The sequence below is a fragment of the Oncorhynchus tshawytscha genome, linkage group LG32, assembly GCF_018296145.1.
Source record: "Oncorhynchus tshawytscha isolate Ot180627B linkage group LG32, Otsh_v2.0, whole genome shotgun sequence".
Classification (NCBI taxonomy): domain Eukaryota; kingdom Metazoa; phylum Chordata; class Actinopteri; order Salmoniformes; family Salmonidae; genus Oncorhynchus; species Oncorhynchus tshawytscha.
In genome coordinates this window covers 7,186,108-7,208,115 of record NC_056460.1, presented here as the reverse complement: position 1 = coordinate 7,208,115, position 22,008 = coordinate 7,186,108, and the positions used below count along the sequence as shown (strand labels likewise).

At 42.5% G+C, this 22,008-nt stretch overlaps 2 protein-coding genes across 3 annotated transcripts; one reads left to right on the top strand and one right to left on the bottom strand.

The window, feature by feature from the left end:
- Positions 1-674: 674 nt before the first annotated feature.
- On the bottom strand, positions 675-9,243 carry LOC112230359 (tRNA pseudouridine synthase Pus10). Of its 2 annotated transcripts, none has more exons than XM_042310915.1 (17): positions 9,176-9,243; positions 8,284-8,416; positions 7,708-7,974; positions 7,231-7,265; positions 5,177-5,291; positions 4,690-4,766; positions 4,423-4,468; positions 4,171-4,235; positions 3,970-4,055; positions 3,452-3,577; positions 2,725-2,781; positions 2,554-2,630; positions 2,371-2,426; positions 2,153-2,270; positions 1,815-1,957; positions 1,523-1,622; positions 675-1,225 (listed from the first exon to the last, which is right to left on the bottom strand). In XM_042310915.1, the coding sequence occupies exons 2-17, from the start codon at positions 8,407-8,409 to the stop codon at positions 1,187-1,189; spliced, it is 1,533 nt and encodes a 510-aa protein (XP_042166849.1). In that variant the 5' UTR covers positions 8,410-8,416; positions 9,176-9,243; the 3' UTR covers positions 675-1,186. The 2 variants fall into 2 exon arrangements, with proteins under 2 accessions (XP_042166849.1, XP_024252384.1); XM_024396616.2 differs by lacking the exon at positions 9,176-9,243 and adding an exon at positions 8,909-9,076.
- A 52-nt stretch (positions 9,244-9,295) lies between these two features.
- Positions 9,296-21,526, top strand: LOC112230361 (T-complex protein 1 subunit delta). Its single transcript, XM_024396617.2, has 13 exons — positions 9,296-9,592; positions 10,093-10,145; positions 10,241-10,330; positions 15,335-15,443; positions 15,599-15,863; positions 16,628-16,760; positions 16,968-17,107; positions 17,359-17,455; positions 17,576-17,686; positions 18,023-18,153; positions 20,424-20,658; positions 21,016-21,129; positions 21,341-21,526. The coding sequence occupies exons 1-13, from the start codon at positions 9,481-9,483 to the stop codon at positions 21,353-21,355; spliced, it is 1,605 nt and encodes a 534-aa protein (XP_024252385.1). The 5' UTR covers positions 9,296-9,480; the 3' UTR covers positions 21,356-21,526.
- Positions 21,527-22,008: the final 482 nt, after the last annotated feature.

Below are 22,008 nucleotides of genomic sequence, written 5' to 3'. Positions count from 1 at the left end.
TAACTCTGAACTTTTACACCTCAAAAAGCAACAGTCTTGAATGATGCAGAGGTTTGTGATTCTGCTTGCCACAAGTCTTTAGTGTCACACACCTGATGGACAAAACACTAGAGCTTACATTAAAGGAACACATCAGGATTTTGGCAATGAGGCCCTTTATCTACTTTCCCAGTCACATGAACTTTTCATGAAATTTTCTCTGTGTCCAATATGAAGGAAGCTACAGGTAGTTTCACGAGAAAATGCTAACTAGCGTTAGTGCAATGACAAGGTCTGTGGCTATCTGCGACCCATAGACCTCCAGTCATTGCGCAAACGCTAGTTAGTAATTGCAGTATCAATGGTTAGCAACTCCCTTCAAACTACACGCAGAGACATAAAAATGGTAGGCATGAGTTCCTGTGACTCCGGGGAAGTAGATTGCCAAAATCCTCATGTTTCCCTTTCACATAAAACATTAGTGTTGGGGTAAGTCAAAATGGAAAAGCACCATACCTGGACTTATGAAATAAAATGTTTTGGTTTTCTGTTCCAATTTTTTTTCCATTGTGTGCACAACTGAACATGTCCCAGGCCTTTATTTGGATGGGATTTACAATGGGGGAACATGATACTGATGGGAGACATCACATTCAAATATTTTCATTCATACAAAAAAAAAAGTATAGCATTGCTCTCCTTTTGCCTACGGGACAATCCACAGGTAAACAATTTATTTTAAGGCTGAACATAAACCTCTAAATCAATTGAGGGAAAAACACACAAAATACTGACCATATACTACCCCTATGCTCTATAGAAGGGCTGTTCAATGTCTGTCCTGGAGGGCCGAAACACTTCTGGTTTTCATCGTCTCCTAATAGGAGACTAATTCAGACTTGGGACACCAGGTGAGTGCAATTAACTTGGATTGTAGTTCTTTCCGTCAGCGGTGCCATTCACACCCAGTCCCTGCTACGGCTCTCAAAGACATGTATATCTAAGATCAGTTCCAGGCCTCAGCTCAGCGCACGTGCTGTACAGATTCAGTCATTTCAACATAATCTATTGAAAGAAAAACAAATATATTGACACTATCCATATCATCTAGACATCAGTGGAACGGAGCCCAATAGGTGACGGTATGGCCCATCAGAAAGAACTAGGGCTCCTTTTGGCATCCTCAACAGCATCAGTGAGACGAGGCTCACTCCGGGATGGAGGGTGGCCAGTCCACATCTACAGACTGAGGAACGCACAGAGAGAGAAAGACTAAACTCATCAGAATCCTTTTGATTCACCTGCATGTTCAATCATAGTCCAGCAATTTTCTATATTTGTTTCCTTAGCTTGAAAGCACAGACTGATTTCAAGGTAAGGAAACAAATATCGAAATATGCTTAACTATCCCTTTATATTATGAATGAACTTTTCAACTGTGTCTCGCTATTTTTTTAATACAATAATCACTGTGCACAGTGTCTTATTTTAATATCCCACAAAAAAGTAGATGCATTTATGGCAACTTTTTTAAAATACCCACATCAACGTCCAGCTCTAGGATATCCGTCTCAGTCTTCAGCAGATCACACAGATTGGGCTTGGTGCGACCAAAGTCTCCGTGGACAAACTCCTTGATGTAACTGGGAACAGTTAAGGTACTGACATTGGGTGACTCGTTGATGATAAAAAAACATTTATTAATTTGTTATCGTGTGTGTGTGTAAGTATATCACTGTGAATGTCTCTCAACCTTAATACCTCCCTTTGTGTGTGGGTTTGTGTATGACTATTCATGTATCTCACGGTTTTGCTTCTCTCTGTATAAAGGATACGTCCCTGCCTGCGTGAGCAGCTTCAGGTGGAAGTGATGCGTGTCCAGGAAGCATGTACTCATGGTGTGGATGACGCGCTCCCTGACGGCCAGCGGCCTGCGATGCAACACTCTTAGCGGCGTCTTCTGAGCTAGCTTCAACTCCTATATGACCGAGCCGAAGATTATCAACGCATACCGTAGGTAGGCAGAACTTTATTTTAAGGTACTGTTTACACTGAATGAGCAAACCAAAGATTATAACACACATACCATAAAATATACTACAACCAAGATGTTTAACCACTTTGATTTTATATGAAAATATAATGCAGTTTAAAGATAGCACTAAACATTCACCTTGGTTTCCTCTAAGAACGTGATGTCGTCTTTGTTGATAGCTTTCTGGGTCCATATGAGGGCGGTGTACGACTTGGTCTTGTCCTCCTCACCCTCCTTCATGTGGCCCATAGCATCTCTACGCACACACACAAACAAACACACAGAGTATGACCTGTCAGCATTATTCTTAGGTCTCTGGACAGAAATGAAACACATTTCTCTACTGCGTTGCTCACCTGCTTACAATCTGTAGATCTCGTACTCTGATTTTGTCTGAGGACTGGTTGATGGTCTGTGAGAAGAAGAAGATAGAGCTGTGGTCAAATTCCTGTGTGTGTGACCCTGCAGAGACATTGTGTGTGTGTGTGTGTGTGTGTGTGTGTACCTCCTGCAGAGACATTGTGTGTGTGTGTGTGTACCTCCTGCAGCTGTCGGACCTCTGCCTTATTGAACCTGGCTCTGTGAGGATTTAGCAGCTCCAGTGCAAACGGACGACCTGCAAATGGGGATAGAGACACCTCCTTACACCTTACATTGATGGAAATGAGGGCCGGGGATGTGTAAACATACATGTATGTTGTGCGTCTGACCATTTCCAAGCGTCCGCACATCCACGTCCTCCCTCCCTGAGGAGGAGAAATTAAACCCTGCAAAGACCAGAGGGGAAAAGAGGAGAAAGACATTACTTGAGATACCAGATTCATTCACCAGTGTAGATCTGTCTTTCTTTTGGATCTGTCTTTCTCATTGACTTAGATAGACATTGGATCATTGCAGCTGTCCCATTATGGCATCTGTGAGAGCATGGGCAGTGCCATTTAGGCCATCTCTTTTGAATTAGTACACTTTCTTTTTCTACTACTTCTATGAATTGGCAAAAGAACCGAAAGGGTGCATACTGCTACCTGCAGTGTGTTTGAACAGGTCTGAAGCCAAGGTTGCCGATTTCCTGCCACCTGAAGTTATGGCATGTTTGCTCACAAGTATAATTCATTGGCTGATCCCTCCTGATGACCTGGATGGAATCATGTGATTCTTCATTAACCCATAGGAAGTCTCACCCAGTTGACTACTTCAAAATGGTGAAAGTCCTCAATGGTGCTGCCCATGCTAAAACAGGCTTTTGGGCCCTCTTATCTATGGTCTATCTATCCCTAAGTAATAATGTGTAGAGCCTATGAGGTTCAGTAAGGAGAAAACATTTAGAAACAGAGTGAAACGAGGAGGTTCTACCTGAACTCATCCAATAAGAACACTGATTTTTGTTTCCCCATTGCTACAGTGTGCCCTTCTGAACAGCACACAGTATACGCTCACCCTCAGCCCGGAAAGAGGAGAAGAGGGGTGCGGCGATTAGCTCCTCCACCGACGACTCCATCCTCCTCTCTCCGTCAATCACCCAGGGGGTCTGTGGCAGGGTGCGGGAGAACTTGTTGTACCTCCCTAAAAAAAACAGGGACAAACATAAAGGAGTCAAGTCAAACCCTTAAAAAATAATAATAATAATAATGTCTGAAAAATCCCAAGGCATGAAAAAAATAGAATCAAATTTTATTCGTCACATGCGCCAAATACAACAGGTGTACACCTTACAGTGAAATGCTTACTTACGAGCCCCTAACCATGAAGGGTGAATCCTAACTTTTCCCTAAGTCCAACTTTTACATCGCATTGATGTCAACGGAGAAATAAGTGAAAATTCAACTTACCTAAGAGGATGTTAGTATTCGCCCCCAACTGAATTCATTCCCAAAGTGAAATGACCCCACTCTTGATCATCTCAAAGCCCTCCTTTGGTTCAAATCATCCAAAAGGGATGTCATAAACAACCTTACCCGCCACAAATACAGAAACGTGAAGACACTGGACCTCTTGAGCAATGCATTTCCTCGCTGGCCGTGTAGGGGGACAGGGGAACTTTCTAGAGAGAGAAAATAAATATCATTAAGCAATGCATGCAGTTAGATTGTCGGGTTTCTCAAAAGAGTGAAGACAGAGAAACAGAAACAAAAAGCGAGAATAACGTGACCACCTACTTTAGAAACTTCTCATTGGAAACCTTCTCGAGGGCTTTGACCACGGCCATTCTAGTGAAGACATTCTGTTGTGAGACAAACTAGAGATCAGAGAAAGGACCGTAACACCGAGAGACATGGAACGACAAAGAATGAGCAGCATGTCGCCATTGGTGACAAAAACATTTATGGAACTTATCAAAACCATTTATACCAATGACTCATTTTGTTCAAATGTCACGTGACATGGCTCCAATTGGCTTTTTCACTCACCTGTTTGTTCTTAGTTGGTCTGAAGCAGTCTGAACAGATGTCAGCCCTGAATGCAAGAATAAAGCAGAGAAGTAGAAAGTAGTTTCATAAAAATGCTACATTACATTCAATATTACATGTATTTTGCTGGTACTCCATGCCTTTGCACCTATAAAATCTGTCAGTCAATCAGTCCTTCCGCACATCCATCCATCCATCCATCTGGCTGTCTAGTCAATCTATTCATCTGGTCTATACCCTGAGGAGGAGTGTGCTTGGAGAACTTACAGGAAGTGGCAGTCTGAGTCCGTCTCTGGATGTGTGAAACCCACGCCCACCTCAAACTGTTCAGTTTGTCGACTGATCTGTGGGATAAAGAGGAAAATAAAATAGGAATAAGCTAAAAAAATATATATATATTTTTTTAAATCAAGAATAAAAATACTTTTCAGGAATGAATAGAATTTTGTCACTTACATTTGCTCTATTTGCCTTCATTTTACTAAGAGAACACTTCTCACATTACTAGCCTGAGTGCAAGTCTGTTTGTGCCGCAATGTCAACTCCCGGTCATGTTTTTCTTGTCAATGATAGCAATTGACTTGACAAGGCCACAAACAGATCTGGAACCAGGCCAGCTCATTACAGGTTATTGCTATAGATACAGTTACTCTACAAGGCACTACTTGTATGATAAGTATTTTTCAACAGTGGTGTCCGACCCATCAGCATGTGAGGCCACTGGATGGCTACTTCCGGGTCACTGGTCACTGACCTTGGTCACCACAGGTACGCCACCAAGCTCTTTGGACATCAGACCCTGCATGGTCCACTTGAAGGCCTCCTTCACCTGGATGACATCATCCTTATCGAGGCATATAGACTTCTCCCTGTTTGGTATTAATTCAACGTAATTCAAGTATTAAAAACCCCTAAGGTAGATATTTGTGCCCTCGTGGAAATCTAATTAGCATAATACAAACATCCCAATAAAAGTCTGTTTAATCTAGAGAGAGTTTTTTTCTGCATTGGATGAGCCTCGATCCACCGCTTCTGCGGTGAAAGGTGACTGAACTAGAGCTGTGTTTGTCACACCATGAGACTTACGTCTTCTCACAAAATAGTCTGAACGGTTTATTACTCTTTGAAAAGATGAGACTCTCACGAACACGATGGTGTTCTCCGTTTTTCTCTACGACCCCCCCCCCCACAAGTGTCTTAGGACTCGTCTGAAGTCGTTACAGCAACTTCTGTCTCTAGCGTCCGAACAGTTTGGGTTACACACTAATATGGGCGAGACTCTCACGAACACATACATGTCAGTTGTTTTGCTCTAGGATGTCCACAGGCCTCACAAGACTTGTCTGAAGGTCCCCCGTACAATTTGAAAACAATGAATGGAAATATACACTACCGTTCAAAAGTTTGGGGTCACTTAGAAATGTCCTTGCACATTTTTTTGTCCATTAAAATAACATCAAATTGGTCAGAAGGCAGAGTTGCAAAGAAAACGCCATATCTCAGACTGGCCAATAAAAATAAAAGGCTAAGATGGGCAAAAGAAGACCAGCATCCTGGAGTCGCCTCTTCACGTTGAGACTGGTGTTTTGCGGGTACTATTTAATGAAGCTGCCAGTTGAGCACTTGTGAGGCGTCTGTTTCTCAAACTAGACACTCTAATGGACTTGTCCTCTTGCTCAGTTGTGCACCGGGCCCCTCAACCCTATTCTGGTTAGAGCCAGTTTGCGCTGTTCTGTGAAGGGAGTAGTACACAGCGCTGTACGAGATCTTCAGTTTCTTGGCAATTTCTCAAATGGAATAGTCTTCATTTCTCAGAACAAGAATAGACTAACGAGTTTCAGAAGAAAGTCCTTTGTTTCTGGCCAATTTGAGCCTGTAATCGAACCCACAAATGCTGATTCTCCAGATACTCAACTAGTCTAAAAAATGCCAGTTTTATTGCTTCTTTAATCAGAAGTTTTCAGCTATGCTAACATAATTGCAAAATGGTTTTCTAATGATCAATTTGCCTTTTAAAATTATCAACTTGGATTAGCTAACACAACGTGCCATTGGAACACAGGAGTGATGGTTGCTGATAATGGGCCTCTGTACGCCCATGTAGATATTCCATACAAAATCTGCCATTTCCAGCTACAATAGTCATTTACAACATTAACAATGTCTACATTGTATTTCTGATCAAGTTGATGTTATTTTAATGGGCAAAAAATTGCTTTTCTTTCAAAAACAAGGACATTTCTAAGTGACCCTGAACGTTTTGAAAAGGAGTGCATATGGAGACTGTTTAGTGCCAAAATTAACAAAGAAAATAAATGCTGCCTGACCCTTTCTTATCTCTCTCAGATACTGGACAGACTTCAGAACAAACTTCCATTACATTTTTTGGGGGGGGGCCGGGGACTATCTGTTGTTTCATGTAGTGAATCTGTTATTCAATGCGTTTGTATGGGCTAATAGCAGTAAGGCCAAATAACATTTTTCATTCAAAAAATGTGTTAATATATTGTTGGGATACTTCAAGGGGTCTTTAAAATTCAAAATCAAATAGCTAAATGATCCTTGGTATGACCTCCTTAAGACAATTCCATATAGCTTAGTAGAACCCCGCCCTCCCCTCCCCCGACTTATTCTTATGGGTTAAGACATGACATGTTAGAAAAGATGTGTGTTCATAATATAGTAATGAACACTGCAATATTTCAATGTTTTGGAGTGATGTGATGATACTTTGGGATTAGAATTATTTATTTAACGGAAAGAAATCAGGTTAGATAGATTGACGCCACTCTGGTGAAGCGAACTTACCTCACTTCCTTCTTTACATGCAGCCAACAAGAGTGCTGTAGGGGTGTGGCAGACAGAGAGGAGGGTACATGTTCAGAAACGTCCTGAGTAACATCCTGTCTGTTTACAAGCATCCGTCATGCACACCCTAATGGGAATGCCACATCTGTAGAAACAATGGCTTTCGCGATTGCACTTTAGTCTACTCTAGTCTCTATACTAGACAGAAGCAGTACCACTAACTATGAGGTAACTACGCCCTCTAATGGCCAACCCAGGGACAAGATACTGCATTATTGACTGTAAAGTAGTCTCACACTGCCACACATCACACTGAATAGAACGACTGTGGTCCAGGCGGTACCCTATTTTCTATATAGTGCACTACTTTTGACCAGGGTGTCATTTGGGACGCACATAAAGACATACTTAGTCATAGGTATCATGTAAAACAACAGTGGCTCCGAATGCAATAGGATTAATAGTGACCAAACACACCTTTATGGCATAGGCTTCATCACAGAACTCCTGTAGAACTCCCAGGCACACCGCACACACGTCCGAGTCCGCTGGCTTGGCGTCGCCTTCCTCCATCACCGCGGGAACCACGGCAGAGTCGCCTTCTGATTGGACGTCCGTCTCCGCCGCATCCATCTTAATTTTTTTACGAGGGGGGTCTTCTGTGTGCTGCTCCAGCACGGCTGCATTTTGGGATTTGTTATTCTCTGAATCACTGATGAAAGCACAAAGCTCCTTTGCTGTATCCTGAGCAGGACAAACAGAAAAACATTATTCAGCATCAAAAAAATATATTAAAATGTCTGCCAGCAGTTCAGTTCATCCAATATATGACAGCAAGTTAGATCACGGGCACAATGATTCTAAAGGAGAATACTTAGGTTACCTACAAAGTAGCGTCTACCACAGGCTTTCACGCAAAGCCTTAAGCCGAGACTACCTACAAAGAAGAATGTTGGAGCTACTTAACTGTCCTTGCACTTGAATCTCTGAAATGTCTGTATGTCTGTCCCTGCTTTAAGTGCAAAGACAATTCAATGCAGCAAAAGCACTGACCTCATAAGACTGGCGGTAGGCTGACTGCACCCCCAAGCAGCAGAACCTCAGGACACAGCGGGCACAGCATCCAGCTTCCAGCAGCTTCTTCACTATTGGTCTATCTTTCTCCTTCAGGGGCAACATAATACAGCTGTAAAATGGACAGAGATCACAGATAAATGAGATCAGTAAGAAAGATGAAAGTACACTCATGTCTGGCAAACCTACTACAAAAAGTTAGCTGACAGAGTTAAGTAGAATCAGTACTACTGTAGGTTATCTAAGAGTAATATAATATGCACATCACAATGCTAATAACATATCACACACTGTAGGGTGAGGTTACAATTATTGGTAGCTGAAGCAAAGCTTGCATGCACACTTTGCATTACAAAGATAGATATGGGGGCTATAATCTCTTAACTCAGAAGTAAAATCTCATGTGTACTACTGTACAATACTGGAAAAGTCTGCTTGCTCTGAGACCTGTCTACACATTGCTAGCACTAGGTGACACTCGCAGCCCTGTGTGGATGTTGATGCATTTGATGTTATGATGTGCTGCTAGTTCTTAAGGTAGCTAGTTAGCTTTATCTGAGAACACAAATAAGCACAAGCTTACGAACCTACTCATATAACCTACCTTGAATGGCAAATTAATTACAGTATTTGTACGATAATCAAATGTCTATGTAGAGCAAGAACACAGTTCAGTCAAAGATGGTTTCGAAACTCTGTGGTTCAGTCATTTGGTTTCTCAGCATGCAGCAAATGTTACAGGAACATGACTTCATCAGAAGTAGACACAACTAGTCGAATCAGATAGATTAATATATTGATGAGGGTGGATATTATAATTTTGATCAACACCACAGGTCCCTTTAATTGTATACAATATCACTACCAGTACCTTTATATATGAATGTATATGCATTCGATGCACACAGTGACCTACTAGCCTTGTCTCGTCCCAACATATAAAACCGCAAGGCAAATTGTTGGACATCTAAAACGTCATATCAAGGCGCCTTCGAAGTTGACAGGAGGGTCCTTTTTCTACAAGAGTCGAAACCGGTGGCTCTAGAAGGTTCTAGTCAGAGCGGGAGATAAATCTGAATCTCAACCCATCTGAAGTCGAGCAGCCGATTCTGTGTTTTGGGGTACAGCTGTCCCAATCATAAGTATTTTAGTCAAATATTCCGACGAAAATAAGCAATGGCTGCACCAAAGATGCCAAGTGGTGGGATGAAAAACAAAGGACGAGGGGCATATGTAGACCGTGACAAGCCAGCACAGATTCGGTTCAGTAACATCTCCGCAGGAAAAGGTAAACTACAAATACAGCATTCGTATTGCGTTGTTGGACGAATAACTGACCCTGGCGGTTCTTTGCCACAGTGAGTTGCCATAGCATCAGCTGCTGCGACACTCCCTTTGCTAATGAATGGATGCTACTGCTGGCTCAGTATGGGCAGTGTAACCGTTAGCCACAAGTTGGTACCCAGTTAGCTAGCATGACTCCACAAGAATCTGTTACAGAGCAAATCATTATTCTTTACACCCTTCATGCAGCACCAAACACTATTGTGATTGACATTAGTGCACTAGCTAAACTAGCCATCAGTTGCCTAGATTTGTTGGGATCAAGAATTGACCAAATGAACTGTCATGAACATCCATGTATGTATGTGCTCTTTAACCAATAGTCGTTTGGGGTCCTCTTGTCTGCCTCAGTAGTCAAGCAGTAAACATTTTCTATAGAAGGTATCCTACTGTTAGATGGGTAGGTATTCTTTGTGAACGTAACACCTCTTTTTGGGTTGACAGCTGTCGCTGAATGCATCAGAACCAGCCTTGGCCCCAAGGGCATGGACAAAATGGTAATTAAATGTAACCATTTCCATCAACTTCTCATCACCATCTCTCAAGGTTTGGTCATTTTGTCTGTAACTAAAAGAGGAATTGATTCTTACAGATTCAGGATGGGAAGGGTGACGTGACCATCACCAATGACGGGGCCACCATCCTGAAACAGATGCAGGTGCTGCACCCTGCAGCCAAGATGGTAAGGTTTGAGAGAAAGGAGCTGGGGATATGTTTCTGTGCTGTCCTCTACAATTGTTGCTCTTGCCAAATACTGCTCTAGCCATCACTAGCCGGCTACCAGCCGGTTACTTAACCCTGCACCTTAGAGGCTGCTGCCCTATATACTGCTGCCCTTCAGAAAGTATTCAGACCCCTTGACTTTTTCCACATTTTGTTATGTTACAGCCTTATTCTAAAATGGATTAAATATATTTGTTTTCAGCAGTCTACACACACTACCCCATAATGACAAAGCGAAAACAGGTCTACAGACCCTTTTCTATGATGCTCACAATTCATTTCATGTGCACACTGTTTCCATTGATCATCCATGAGATGTTAATACAACTTGGAGTCCACCTGTTGTAAATTAAATTCATTGGACATGATTTGGAAAAGCATATACCTGTCTATATAAGGTCTCACAGTTGACAGTGCATGTCCAAGCAAAAACCAAGCCATGAGGTTCGAAGGAATTGTCATTGGAACTCTGAGACAGGATTGTGTCGAGGCACAGATATGGGGAAAGGTATCAACAAAAATTCTGCTGCATTGAAGGTTCCCAAGAACACAGTGGCCTTCATCATTCTTAAATGGAAGAAGTTTGGGAGATATTAGTTAAATGCCAACATTGGTATCGGCCGATATCTAGTTTAACGCTGATGTGCAAAACCGATGTCAAAGCTGTCGTGCATATCTATATGATGTAATAACGGCAAGTAAAATGTTGCACTATACATACAACACAGCATTCCTAAACTAGCACACAATGTCTGCTGTGTGGATCGAGCAGTCAACAAGTTGCGCAGTCATTTGAAAGATTAAGAACATTTCAGCGAAACGACTCAAAGGCGAAATCTCTTAAAGCCTAGATAGTGGAATTCATTGTCGTTGACAATCAACTGTTTTGTCGTGGGTGAAGTTGGCTTTCGCCGACTGGTCAAGCACCCGTACACACTAAGTGCGCTGTTTTTCAGATGTTGCCCAACCGGAGTTACACAGTAATAGCTTCACGACATGCATACCATGGAACGCCATTTGGGTCTTTTGCGTGTCACAAAATATACAGTAACACTGTCTAAGCTGTACAAAAAGGTCTGCAAACACCGGCCACAAACAATGTTTACAATACCATGTTGTTAATAAAGCATAATTTGTTCGACCGCAACTTCTGGGGTAGCTAGCTTTAGCTTGGTACCTAGCTAGCACCCATACAACCAGCCTGAAAACAATGACCAGTAGGAACTGCAGTAATTTTCATTTATTCTTAGCAATGATTTAGAAATCCTTGTAAGTATTAGCTAGGTTGCCACTTGTTGTTCACCTATTGAAATTGAACTTCAATTCATTGAAAATAAATAGCTAGCCAGCTACTTAACACTGTTGCCCAAAGCTAACGTTATAAGCAGCCAGCTAGCTTCATCTGGCTAGTGAGGCTCGACCAGACCGGGTTATGTGTTGTGAAGCTAGCCACAAGGATTAGGCACAATAGTGGAATTTGCGTTTTGCCATTGGAACACAGGAGTGATGGTTGCTGATAATGGGCCTCTGTTCGCCTATGTAGATATTCCATAAAAAAATCTGCCGTTTAAGGCTACAATGGTCATTTACAACATTAACTATGTCTACACTATTTCTGATCAATTTGATGTTATTTTAATGGACAAAAAATTGCACCCCTCTCAAAAACAAGGACATTTCTAAGTGACCCCAAACGTTTGAACAGTAGTATATGCCTATCATCTGCATATAGATAGAACTTTGCTGGTTGCATCCCATTTCCCAAATCATTAATAAAAATTAAGAACACAGGCGCTAAAATGGAACCCTGGGGCACACTTCTATTAATCTCCAGAAAGCTAGACTTGTGATTGTCAGTATATATCCATTGTGTTCTGTCAGAAAGATAGTTCCTAAACCAATTTACTGCCCCTTCACTGAGACCGACGTTTGAGTCTAAGCTAGCAACAATTCATGGTCAACTGAATCAAAGGCCTTTGGGATTATTATCAAACAGAGCAGCGCGATGTTGCTTTTCATCAAGTGCATTAATGATGTCATTTGCCACTGCCATAGCTGCCATAGTGCTGTGCCCCAACCTAAAGCCTGACTGAACCCCACTCAGTATGTTCTTTTCAATTTAGAAGTTTAACTGGGTTCACTAGGGATTCATAGACTTTGGCCAGGGTAGGTAGTTTAGAGAGAGGATGATAGTTATTAGCATCTGAGGGATCTCCACCCTTTAGCAGTGGGAGGGCATAAGCTGATTTCCAAATGCTGGGTATGGAATTGGTCAAGAGACAAGTTGAAAATGTGAGCCACAGTTTAGGAAATAATACCAGCTGTTATCTTTAAGAGGTAGGGGTCCAGGTTGTCTGGACCTGCAGACTTTTGTGTCTAACCTTTTTTAGTGCTTTATAGACCTCCTGTATAAGGAACAGGTTCAAAGTTAAAATGGTTCATGGGGGCCTATATCATAGTGGACTGTAACAGAGCTTACAATTGAGGCCTGGGCCACACCATTATCAAACTGAACCAGCGGATATTAAGTGCTTGCATTTGTAGGTCTAGCTTGAGCCCAAGAGATTTCTCTTTCTAATTAATTCTGCCAAGTTCTCTGAACACCAGGGATTGTCCCTTCCACTGATTCTTAATGTCTTCACAGGGGCATGCTTATCACAAATCGACACAAATTTCATATAAAAATAGTTCCAGGCAGTGTCAGTCGGGAATCAGACTTAATATTGACAGTATGATACAGATCATGTAAAAACGCTTGCTCATCAAACTGTCTAAAATGTGGGGGTTTTTTTTGTTTAAAAAATAAATTAATATGTGTTTGGCTTTGGTCATATTTTTTTTGTATTTCTAACACAAGCAATTGCACAGTGATCACTTACATTACAGAATATCCCAGTCCATGTGTATTTGTGAGGGGTATTCGTTAGAAGAATGTCCAATAGCGTTGATTTGTTAGGTGCTCTGGGATTCGGTCTTGTAGGCGCATTAATTAATTGAGCGAGATTGAGTCACAAGGTTCTTTTAAGAGTCTGGTACAGATGTAAGCATGTCCCAGTTCAAATCTCCTGAAAGATTGCATTTCAGAGTCATTTTGCTTATGCAGGACATCAAGAGTTAAGTGCGTCCCTCGACGCCGCGGGCGGTCTGTCACAGCCAACTACAGTGATGTGGGAGTCCTTATATAAGGTCACTTTAACCGCAAGCAATTCAAAATGTTTGGCTTTGGTAATCGAGGGTAATTTCCGAGGTGTTCAACTCGGATATCACATAAATGGCAACCCCTCCTTTACTCATCCGATCGTTCTAAAAACCCTGTACCCATCAATAGAAATCAAGTTATTTGACACAGTTTTCTTTAGCCAAGTTTCTGAATAAACCATTATGTCTGCATTTGTTATTTTGGCCCATATTCTAATCATGTCTATTTTTGGATTTCTGACATGCAAGAGGCCAAAACCTGCTCTGTTTTTCAAATCATGAATAGGTAGAAATTGCATGGTATCTTATCGGCCCAGGGTTTAGTCGCACATTACCAGAGCTCAACAGTAAAAACATAATGTATCTGTTGCCCAATGTGTGAGGACTTGGTGGAGCTAGCACCATTGTCAGTCAATAAAACTAAGTCTTTTGACACAGTCATTCAACAGTTTGAGATTTTGGAAGTATGCCATAAAGTGTAGGTCCAGTTGCGTTTGAGAGGGGCACAAATGTAATTGCAGAGAGACCGAGTTCCTGGTGGTATTGACATGATGGTCTCTGAGTGTTTGCAAATTGTAGGGCATAAGGCGACGTTAATTAATTCAGCCTATTTAATCCAGGATGGCATTGAGTAAAGAGCAGGCACAGTAACCGATACAATGCCGGTTTGAGCGGTATTTCAGCACAGGTGTGCAACGACCCGTAGAACAACGTAGAGTTTCCCGCGGTGCATTAGGTTTTCCAATCCAATAGCCGCTTCTCCGCTCCTAGCCTTCAGTGTGCACCTGTGCTCGCGTAGCAGGCCCGGCGTGCAGACAGACGCTCCTGACTCGGCGAGCTCCAACTCCAGAAACGTGTAGGGAAAAAATTAAGGCCTTCTCAATCCGAAATCTTTGTACAAGTAAATTTCGTAAAATGCTGATCTAAAAAAGTAATAGTTATTTACAGCATCCACCTTCACATAAATTATTTGCTTTTGTAAACAGGATCAGGGTCATTAAAACAACTCTTAACTCCTCTCAAGGATCAGACATACAAACGGACAGACTGATTGGCAACCATCTTGGATTGGACAGTGATGCAAATAGAATTATGCCATACTTTTATTTTGAAGGCTAACCACAAAGTCCACTTGTTGCTAATCCTTATTGTGGCTAGCTTCACATAGATGGGCCCGACAACCATTAATCAAATAAGAACAGTATTATAAATTAGGGGCTAAATGTGTGTCGGTGCATAAGTATTCTGAATACTTCTCAAATGCACTGTAGACATAAAATCACTAGCCACTTTAATAATCAAATTTGTTTTGGTCACATACAGATGTGTTTGTGAAATAACACACAGGAGAGAAAATACTGTAGCGCGCTGGTCACTCACGTTTACATACTGCTTTACTGATTTCGTATGCATTATATTCTACTGTGTTTTAGTCAATGCCACTCCGACATTGCTCGTCCTAATATTTATATATAGTAATTCCATTCTTTTACTTTTAGAATTGTGTGAATTGTTAGATACTACTGCACTGTTGGCGCTAGGAACACAAGCGTTTCGCTACATCAGCAATGACATCTAAGTATGTGACCAATAACATTTTATTTGAACATCCGGCAAGGGACTGTCATTTGAGCTAAAATTCAACATTTCTTAAAGGTTATTTCTGAAAGGCATCTTTGTTGACTTTCCTTTCTAGCTTCTGTCCCTTTTAAGAGATCACCAATATCAGGAGTTTGACGCTGTGTTTTGCCTGTTTGTCTTTCAGATGGTGGAGCTGTCCAAAGCACAGGATATTGAGGCTGGTGACGGCACTACCTCAGTGGTGGTGATTGCTGGTGCCCTGCTTGACGCATGCGGCAAGTTGCTTCAGAAGGGTAAGTGACGTGGAACCAATGGCATCGTTGGCGATCTCCAGGACCAGGCTTGCCGACTCCTGGATTACACAATAAACTCCTAGGCCAGAATCTGTTCTGAGTCCCTCCTTCCTAAAGCTTTAATACTAACTGCCTGCTCTCTACTTATCCCCCAGGTATCCACCCCACCACTATCTCTGAGTCGTTCCAGAAGGCGGTGGACAAGGGCGTCGAGGTGCTGACGGGCATGAGCCAGCCGGTACTCCTGAGCGACCGCGAGACACTGCTGAACAGTGCCACCACCTCTCTGTGCTCCAAGGTGGTGTCGCAGTACTCCAGCCTGCTAGCGCCCATGAGCGTGGACGCCGTGATGCGCGTCATCGACCCGGCCACCGCCACTGGCGTGGACCTGCACGATATCCACATTGTCAAGAAGCTGGGGTGAGGAGGGAGGGGAAGGCTGGTGGGTCCAGATTATGTGCTCACTACTGTAAATTGTTCTGGATAAGAACGTCTGCAAAAGGACTTAAATGTTAGGATTACAAACAGGGTTGTTTTCTATTTTGACTTCTGGGTCATGTTTATTAGGGCACGCAACAGGAAATGTTGAAACATTTTGCAATGGAAAATTTGCTTTTCTTATTAGAAAAGTCCAGATAGTCCCTCCTTTCGCAGTTCCTTTTCTGCCATTAGGTGTGTAATGAACATGATCCAGCAGTAGACCCTAGGCTACTAATGTAGGATCAGTGTTGTACTAATACCATACCTTTTCTAAAGCTTTTGACAGCTTCATACAGTTGAAAGTCAGTTTGGATAGGCACATTTTCACTCCCCAGTTCTCTCTCTGTGGGGATGTGGACATGTCTGATGTGCCAGCTCAATCTCAGGCGGTCAATTAGCAGAATGGCTCCACTTTGCTTTCCCTGCCTGTCACCTTCTGACAAGCTATAGCAAAAAAAAAATATCATTGAGTAATCAGCAACAAAACCATACTGATGTCCTACTTGAGTGTTTTTCCTTGTGCATGGACGGACACACATTTATCTCATCTTAATCGACAACGCAAATGATTGCGTTTTAAAGAACATTTCATTAATTATTTTGCCTTATGGTCAAGAACCTTTTGTTTGGAATCAGCCAGGTAGAAACTGCTGCCCTTAGACAGATGTTCTACCCATAATGACCTAATGTATGTTTCTCTGCAGTGGGACCATTGATGACTGTGAGCTGGTGGATGGCCTGGTGCTGACCCAGAAGGTGGTCAACTCCAGCGTGTCCCGTGTGGAGAAGGCCAAGATCGCCCTCATCCAGTTCTGCTTGTCCCCGCCGAAAACTGACGTAAGTCCATCACATCACAAACTGACTGTTTGTCTCCGTGAAATTGGCTTCCATGTTTGTCAATGTCCCTGACGTTATGGTGGACGATTCGTTTTTTATCTGTTCGCTTTCTTACCCCTCAATCTTCACATTTTCTTACAATTGTTTTGTTATTCTTTCTCCGTATTATTCTTCTTTTATTTTTATGTCCCTCATGTCATAATCCAGATGGACAACCAGATAGTAGTGTCAGACTATGCCCAGATGGACCGTGTGCTGCGCGAGGAGCGCGCCTACATCCTAAACCTAGTCAAACAGATCAAGAAGGCGGGCTGCAACGTCCTTCTCATCCAGAAGTCCATCCTCAGGTAACACCCGACGCATTATCACCGTCATGGCATTGCGTTACATCATCACCGTCATGTCATCGATTCACTTTGTCCAATTGCTCTCACAATGTCGAGAAATGTATTTGAGTGTAATCAGAAAGGCAGGTATTAGCACAGTTACCATGGGTTCCTCTGTATATTATACTCTTCCCATAGGTGGACCTCCTGTCTGCATGCTATCTTGATCACTGGATGACATGGTTAAAAAAATAGTTCCGTACTTCTTTCAGAGATGCTCTGAGCGATTTGGCCCTCCACTTCCTGAACAAGATGAAGATCATGGTGGTCAAGGAGATCGAGAGGGAGGATATTGAATTCATCTGCAAGGTATAATTTTTTTTTTTTTTTAAACACTATTGGTCTTTACTTTGTTGTTTTGTAGTTTATGATATTCTGTTATAGCCAAAGGCTGACTGTTGAATCTGAATTTACTTTTCACCCCTACAGACCATTGGCACCAAGCCCATCGCCCACATTGATCAGTTCCTTCCCGAGATGATGGGCACCGCCGAGCTGGCAGAGGAGGTCAGCCTGGATGGCTCTGGCAAGCTGGTCAAGGTACGCTAATTCACTTAAACTAATCTCAATCTCTCCCAGGCTTGGATACGAGACTGCTTTCTTGCTGCCATCACAACTATGTGAGAAAAGACTCTTATTCTAATGCTAATACCCTTGGAATGTGTTAAGTGGTCATTGAAAACAGTGATGATTTTAGGCATTGCATGTAGCCTATGTGTATTCCAACCTCCATGAATGAAAACATTTTCATTGTAATTTTGTTTTTAAGGTTTTAGAAAAGCATATTCTAAGATGACTTTGGCATGTGTCTGATTGCTGTTTCCCATTGAAAGTCAATTAATGCTGTTTCTCTCCCTGGCCTGTTCGTCTCCATAGATCACAGGCTGCACCAGCCCTGGTAAGACGGTGAGCATCGTGGTGCGCGGATCCAACAAGCTGGTGATTGAGGAGGCGGAGCGCTCCATCCACGACGCTCTGTGTGTCATCCGCTGTCTGGTGAAGAAGAGGTATGGTGCTGCAGCCACTCTGGTCAGCTGTCTGAGCAACAATAGCCTCTGTAGATGCATGCTGTGATAATGTGGAATAATTACATAGATAAGTAAGCACAAGTCCCTCTAAGCTTTGCCCACTCGTGGCTGTCCATGTCACAAGTGGCCATTTCCGGGGGACAGAGCAACCCTCTCTTCAACCTGGGTCAGGGGCTTCACCTCTGGCTCTGGACCTGTTGAGAGGAACATAATACTCTGAAGGACTGCGGGGGACAGAGCAACCCTCTCTTCAACCTGGGTCAGGGGCTTCACCTCTGGCTCTGGACCTGTTGAGAGGAACATAATACTCTGAAGGACTGCGGGGGACAGAGCAACCCTCTCTTCAACCTGGGTCAGGGGCTTCACCTCTGGCTCTGGACCTGTTGAGAGGAACATAATACTCTGAAGGACTGCAACTACACCTAAAATGACTGTGAAGGATGTGCACTTTGTCCTTTTTAAAGAGCTTAGCAGACCTTGTGATCCCAATAGATCTTGAAACCAAACATTGATATTTCTGTTTTGATATCAACCATTTTTGTCAGATCTAAAATGCCCTCTTTTATAACAGAAGAAGGGGGGCCACACCAGTATCCAGCTTACCAGTCATTTGCAATAAACTATTTTCTATGCAGTCATTAAATTCCTTGTTTGGGTAACTTACGTACAGTACCATTCAGAAGTTTGGACTCATTCAAGGGTTCTTTATTTTTACAATTTTTTACATAGTAGAATAATAGTGAAGACATCAACTATGAAATAACACATATGGAATCATCTAGTAACCAAGAAAGGGAATCTCTGAATAATTTTGTTTAACAAAGTAGCCACCCTTTGCCTTGACAGCTTTGCGCACTCTTGGGATTCTCTCAACCAGCTTCATGAGGTAGTCACCTGGAATGCATTTCAATTAACAGGTGTGCCTTGTTCATTTGTGGAATTTCCTTCCTTAATGTGTTTGAGCCAATCAGTTGTGTTGTGACAAGGTAGGGGTGGTATAAAGAAGAAAAAAGACCAAGTCCATATTATGGCAAGAACAGCTCAAATAAGCAAAGAGAAACGACAGTCCACCATTACTTTAAGACATGAAGGTCAGTCAATGCAAAAGAATTCAAGAACTTTGAATGTTTCTTCAAGTTCAGTTGCAAAAACCATCAAGCGCTATGATGAAGCTGGCTCTTATGAGTACTGCCACAGGAAAGGAAGACCCTGAGTTACCTCTGCTGCAGAGGATAAGTTCATTAGAGTTACCAGCCTCAGAAATCGGCAATTAAATGCACCTCAGATTGCAGCCCAAATAAATGCTTCACAGAGTTCAAGTAACAGACTCATCTCAACATCAACTGTTCAGAGGATACTATGTGAATCAGGTCAAATTAAAACCACTACTAAAGGACACCAATAAGAAGACTTGCTTGGGCCAAGAAACACAAGCAATGGACATTAGACCGGTGGAAATCTGTCCTTTGGTCTGAGTCCAAATTTGAGGTTTTTGGTTCTAACCGCCGTGCCTTTGTTAGACGCAGAGTAGGTGAACGGATGATCTCTGCATGTGTGGTTCCCACTGAAGCATGGAGGTGGTGTGGTGGTGCTTTGCTGGTGACACTCAGTGATTTTTATTTATTTATTTATTTAGAAGACTTCACCAGCATGGCTACCACAGCATTCTGCAGCATTACGCCATCCCATCTGGTTTGGGCCTAGTGGGACGATCATTTGTTTTTCAACGGGACAATGACCCAACACGCTTCCATTTGATTCACTATTTTGGTTACTACATGATTCCATATGTGTTATTTCATAGTTTTGATGTCTTCAGTATTCTACAATGTAGAAAATAGTTTACTTTTTTTTTTTTACTCTTGAATGAATAGGTGTGTCAACTTCTGAATGGTTCTATATATCAGTGGGGTGCATCTCGATCCCTGTATCCTTCACTCAATCTGCACCTATCTGAAAATGTAGGATATGTTAGCATTATAGCTTAGAGCTGGGATGATAAACCAAAAATGCTACAACGTTTAAACTATTAGTTTTATAGTGGTTATACAGACTGCGGTTCACATAATGTTGTACATTTATCATTAGAATATTAATAGTCAATTTATTGCAATATAGATTTTTGTCCATATCACCCAGCTCGACTACAGCCTAATTGATATTTGCTGTCACTAGTTTAACATCAGAATGGAGCAAAAGTCATTTTGTTTTCTCTTTCCCTTGACTGATGCCTTTTCTCTCCCTCCCAGGGCTCTGATCGCCGGTGGCGGCGCTCCTGAGATTGAGCTGGCCCTGCGCCTGGCTGAGTACTCCCGCACGCTGCCAGGCATGGAGGCATACTGCGTGAGGGCCTACGCAGACGCCCTGGAGGTGGTGCCGTCCACACTGGCCGAGAACGCCGGCCTCAACCCCATCTCCACTGTCACAGAGCTCCGAAATAGGCACGCCCAAGGCGAGAAGACTGCCGGGATCAATGTCCGCAAGGTACGGCCCTGCCACACTCTCCTGGATTCTGTTTTGTTTTATGCCTATTTTCACCCTGCCATAGTTTGTTCTCAGGAAACAATGTTGAACATTCAGATTTAGAACAAATGTGTTTGTCTTGGCTAGAGTCACGCCGTGACAACACCTCATTGTCCTGGTGTGCTCGCAGTAAACTTATTTGCCTACTCATCGACTGTAGTCTCTTGTGTCCCAGCCATTCACCAGCTCGATACAGAACCTCAATTTTGACAGTTTGTCATGAAGATTTACATTAATGCAGTTGCATACCAGATACGCGATTGTCTATCATGTAGAATAGGGAATTGACTCGTCTCCCCATTCCTCTCCCTCTCTCAGGGCGGTATCTCCAACATTCTAGAGGAGCTGGTGGTGCAGCCTCTGCTGGTGTCTGTCAGCGCTCTGACCCTCGCCACCGAGACGGTCCGCAGCATCCTCAAGATTGACGACGTGGTAAGAGACCAGACAACCCTCTGGTGTCACTAGTGGAGATCTGCCCTCTCATTCAACCTGCATTACATCTTGTATGCCCATTTTAGTATGGAACACAGCACCAGAAAAAAAACACACAACACTATATAAATTGCTCTAATAATTGAAAGACCCCCTCCTTTCACTTAAACTGTGTCCTTATAAGGTAATAAGATTTTCCCCTTTCTTGCAGGTGAACACCCGATAAGGAGTTACGAGGAGATTTGTCGATGTAGCAAGAACCCAGCCTGTGTTACTGCACGTGCTTGTGCCACAAGGAGTCATAGGACCGGCAGCTTGCTAAGACCCGTATGTCCAGAAGTCCTCTGTAGTTGATGCAGTCTGTAATTTAATAAAACAGTTGTTTTTTGACACTCCATGTTTTTGTTGTGTATTTCCTCCTTGGTCTCCCTCAGTGACCGACCCCACTGACCAGCAGTTCATCTTTAAATCTCAGGCTTGTGTCATGACACCAATGGAATGGTGTTAATGGCAACTTTCCCCATATACACTACTGTTCCAAAGTTTGGGGTCACTTAGAAATGACATTGAAAGAAAAGCAAAAATGGTCAATTTTAAAATAACACAAAATTGATCAGAAATAGTGTAGTCATTTTTATTTATTTTACCTTTACTTAACTAGCAAATCAGTTAAGAACAAATTCTTATTTTCAATGACTGCCTAGGAACAGTGGGTTAACTGCCTGTTCAGGGCAGAACGACAGATTTGTACCTTGTCAGCTTGGGGGTTTGAACTTGCAACCTTTCGGTTACTAATCCAATGCTCTAACCACTAGGCTACCCTGCCACCACATTGTTAATGACTTGTAACTGGAAACAGCTTTTTTTTTTAAACAAATA

Coding starts and splice junctions, on each gene's coding strand:
- LOC112230359 (XM_042310915.1), bottom strand. CDS start 8,409: ATGTTGCCCCTGAAGGAGAAAGATAGACCAATAGTGAAGAAGCTGCTG. Junction 4,056..4,170: donor TCCAATGAGAAGTTTCTAAA/GTAGGTGGTCAC, acceptor TTCTCTCTCTAG/AAAGTTCCCCTGTCCCCCTA. Junction 1,958..2,152: donor CGTTCTTAGAGGAAACCAAG/GTGAATGTTTAG, acceptor TCGGTCATATAG/GAGTTGAAGCTAGCTCAGAA.
- LOC112230361 (XM_024396617.2), top strand. CDS start 9,481: ATGGCTGCACCAAAGATGCCAAGTGGTGGGATGAAAAACAAAGGACGA. Junction 10,331..15,334: donor TGCACCCTGCAGCCAAGATG/GTAAGGTTTGAG, acceptor TTTGTCTTTCAG/ATGGTGGAGCTGTCCAAAGC. Junction 17,108..17,358: donor ATCCAGAAGTCCATCCTCAG/GTAACACCCGAC, acceptor TACTTCTTTCAG/AGATGCTCTGAGCGATTTGG.